Below are 3,258 nucleotides of genomic sequence, written 5' to 3'. Positions count from 1 at the left end.
TGCAGGCCACGCAGGAGAGCCTGCCCGCCCTCCGCGGACAGGAGGCCCTGGCACAGGTCAGTACAGGCTCCTGGGCTGATGGGCCCTCCGGCACCCTTCCGTCAACACACTGCCTGTCTAACACAGGTGTGTCACATACCTCTCTCTGCAGCTGTAAGTTCAGGCTCTTGCTGGTTGGAGTTGGCAAAACTTGGAGCGTAAGGGTTTCCTGCTCCCGTGACTAGTGCAGGGTGTTGTGCTGTGAAAGCGCTCGCCTTTGGGCCCACAAGTGGGGAACTCCCTTATCTCCGTCACAAACTGTGTGTGAATCACAGCAGAGGGTGACCTTCCCCGTCTGTGGTTTTCAGAGCTGGTCTGTCAGTGACCACTCCTGAGAACAGGAGTAAAACTTCAATGTTTTAAAAAACAAGTTCTTGGACAGGCTGTGTTCTGATCCATTGTGGCTGGCTTTGCACAGGTGATTATAGTATAGATTGCTTTACATGGTGCATGGTTTTGCAAATACAGAGATTTACTAGATAGATGAATAAGCAGAGTGAATTTACATTACAGTGGCAGCTCAGTTGGGTGCTTTCTCAGTTAAGTGAGAAAGTAGCCAGAATGGGAGAATCACTGACTGATGCACTTTTCAGATGCTAGAGGACCCGGATGAGCTAGCAGTACTGGAAGAGATCCAACAAGAATTGATCTTGCAAGGTAATTCCTTTACGTGTTTTCCGATTCCTATTTGATTTGTAATATTCCTGACTTTCTAATAATCTGAAATAGCTGAGGCTGTGCTCCTTGTAGGCCACGTGATGCAGAAGAGCCTCCTTAGAAATCTCTGTAGCCTCTCTAGTGTGGAGACCCTTTTTGAGAGTTTTAAGTGGCATTTTAAGGTCTGTGAGAAGCTAAGAAGAGAGGAGACCAGACAAACAACCCTAAAGTGTTTGGGAGTTGTAGGAACCTGTCACCAGACAAACAACCCTAAACTGTTTGGGAGCTGTAGGAACCTGTCACCAGACAAACAACCCTAAAGTGTTTGGGAGCTGTAGGAACCTGTATAAATGAATTCAGAATGTTTTTAAATTGTTGGTTAGAAAGTCACCCACTGGAGACTGGCTAAAGATGGAGCCGTAGGAAAAACTGGATTTCCTCACGTGTAGAAATCTGATCCAAAGAAAGTTCAGTTCAGAAGCTGTGGCTGCCCCAGCCTCCATCTGCCCAGCAGTGTCACATGTGCTGCTTTGTCTTCCGTTTGTTTGTAATAGATGCCTGAGAGTATTTTGCTGTGTTATTGCAGAACAGTTGGTTATAGAAGAGTACGAGCGAAGTCTGCAGTTTGATGAAGAATGTCTCAACGCGATGCTTGATGGTTTGGATGCCAGCGACAAGGTCATCTGTCCAGTGTGTAGAAAGTAAGAAAGCCCTTGGGAATGGAATGAGGTTCTCCACTCCCCAACAGCAGCTTGGGCTTAGAAACAGGCAAAAGCAGTGGGCAGAGGCTGCTGTTAAGTGTGACTTACAGCAAAATAGAAAAACCTCAGCAATGATCTCCTAAATCTAACAGTTTTTTTTGCTAAAATCTACCTTTATTCTGGTTGTTGTGGTGATGCTTATTCTATGCTCTTTCTAGGAATAACCTGACTGTGAGGAATCACTTGGTTTTCTGCCAGTGTGGACTATACATCAGCACGCAGGTGAGCTGCGCTGAGTAACATGTTAAAAGTGACATCTTACATCTGCTGCTGCAAAGAGGCAGTTTTAAGCTACAGACAGCAACTTAAGTGCAAGATTTCTTTTAACCCAATTTTTCTCAGGGTATGACAGAAAGCAAGCTTCGGTCTCTTCTAGAGAACACTGTAACAGAGCACAGTCACAGATGCTTTCACAACCCAGAGTTCACAGTTACCAGTGGAATGGAGGAGGAAGCCAGTCTTCTCATGACCTGTCCGGTGAGTCTAAATGTCAAGTTCCTGGAAAGGATCTCTGGTTGGATCCCACTTCTCAATTACGTGGGCAGAAACCACAAGTCCATTGGTTCCAGGGGTTTGTGTTGCTGTTTTTCCACAAACTTCCTTGGAAATGGTTTTACTTTTGACCACCCAGTAACTGTAGAAGGAAGAGCCAAATTACACGACTTACCCTGACTGCTGGATTAGAGAATCTCTCAAGGACCTGTTAAATTTAGTGCCTTACAGTTCTCCCACCTTGGCCAACACCTTCCAAGTCTTGTATGGAGCAGCTGTTCAGATAAGTGGTTCATGAAGGAAAGATTTAAAAATTACTTCAGTTTAAGCCTCCTCAAAAGTCTCGTCCGTACCTCTTAGAAAATACTATTCCTTTGGCTTTCAAGGATGCTAAGGCTAGCATGTTCTTAGCCTTGCTGCTTACATAAACTCACTGTGAGGACAGGGTTAAGAACAGTATTTCAAATAGTTTTGAACATTAATAATTCATTTTATACATTAGTACAGTTTCTCTGTTCAACTTACCTTTTGTAAAGGTCTGTGACTCCTGGACAATTCTCCTCTAAGTTGATTCGGCTGCTGCTTTTTTACTGGAAGGACTTCAAGACTAAAAATCCACCCAGAGCTGCTAGTATTTTTATGTATATACTTCTATCTATCTGCTGTGTCAAAGATACTTGAAGAGGCACTGCCTTGTGCAGTACTGCCTTGACCTGCACTTTTAATGGCACAGTATGTTTTGAAATAAATATACTTCATTTAGTTCAGCCTTTGTGTTGTCTTTAACAATGCATCAGTGATCACACAGCTCACGCCGGACTTCAGCTTTGGGTTCTGTTTAAACTTAATGTGACCTTCAGGCAACAACTGGAGACACCAGTTGCAGTAGAAGGGCGCAGCTGTGGCCCTGCAGCAGTGCCTCTGCCATCGGCAGCCACAGCCTTTCAGTCCTTCTGCTGGAACTGAATGGCTCCAGCCTCTCTGCAGTGTTTTTCTAAAATAGCTACATTAATACTAATGTAATAGGCTATGGCAGCACATGCCTTTTTAAAACAACTCCTCAACCACGCTGCTTAAGACCCTGAATTCTATTCCCTAACACACAGCCAGCCAGACAAGCTTTCTGGAGTGAGAGTCACATTCCTAATTAGCACTGTTTGGCCAGCACCATTCCTCCGACCGCCCCAGCTCTGGCAGAAGGCTGGCAGTTCTGGAACAGCTCTCCCTGGAGAGAACTGCAGGGTGGCACACAGTGCAGGCAGCTGTGTTAACACCAGCTCAGGCACAAACACCATTGTTTTTATGGCAG

At 45.2% G+C, this 3,258-nt stretch overlaps 1 protein-coding gene across 1 annotated transcript in view; it reads left to right on the top strand.

The window, feature by feature from the left end:
- Window positions 1-2,515, top strand: part of RPAIN (RPA interacting protein) — a gene marked incomplete at its 5' end in the record, with an annotated part of 2,666 nt that extends 151 nt beyond the window's left edge. The window contains 6 exons of the mRNA XM_010289056.1: window positions 1-56; window positions 633-696; window positions 1,283-1,397; window positions 1,616-1,679; window positions 1,800-1,934; window positions 2,486-2,515. The exon at window positions 1-56 is cut by the window's left edge and continues 151 nt beyond it. Coding sequence (XP_010287358.1) covers window positions 1-56; window positions 633-696; window positions 1,283-1,397; window positions 1,616-1,679; window positions 1,800-1,934; window positions 2,486-2,515 — 464 coding nt within the window. The remainder of the gene's footprint in view (window positions 57-632; window positions 697-1,282; window positions 1,398-1,615; window positions 1,680-1,799; window positions 1,935-2,485) is intronic.
- Window positions 2,516-3,258: the final 743 nt, after the last annotated feature.

The sequence above is a fragment of the Phaethon lepturus genome, unplaced genomic scaffold (genome assembly GCF_000687285.1).
Source record: "Phaethon lepturus isolate BGI_N335 unplaced genomic scaffold, ASM68728v1 scaffold17036, whole genome shotgun sequence".
Classification (NCBI taxonomy): domain Eukaryota; kingdom Metazoa; phylum Chordata; class Aves; order Phaethontiformes; family Phaethontidae; genus Phaethon; species Phaethon lepturus.
The sequence above is the reverse complement of the archived record's forward strand: the minus strand, read 5'-3'. Positions and strand labels throughout refer to the sequence as shown.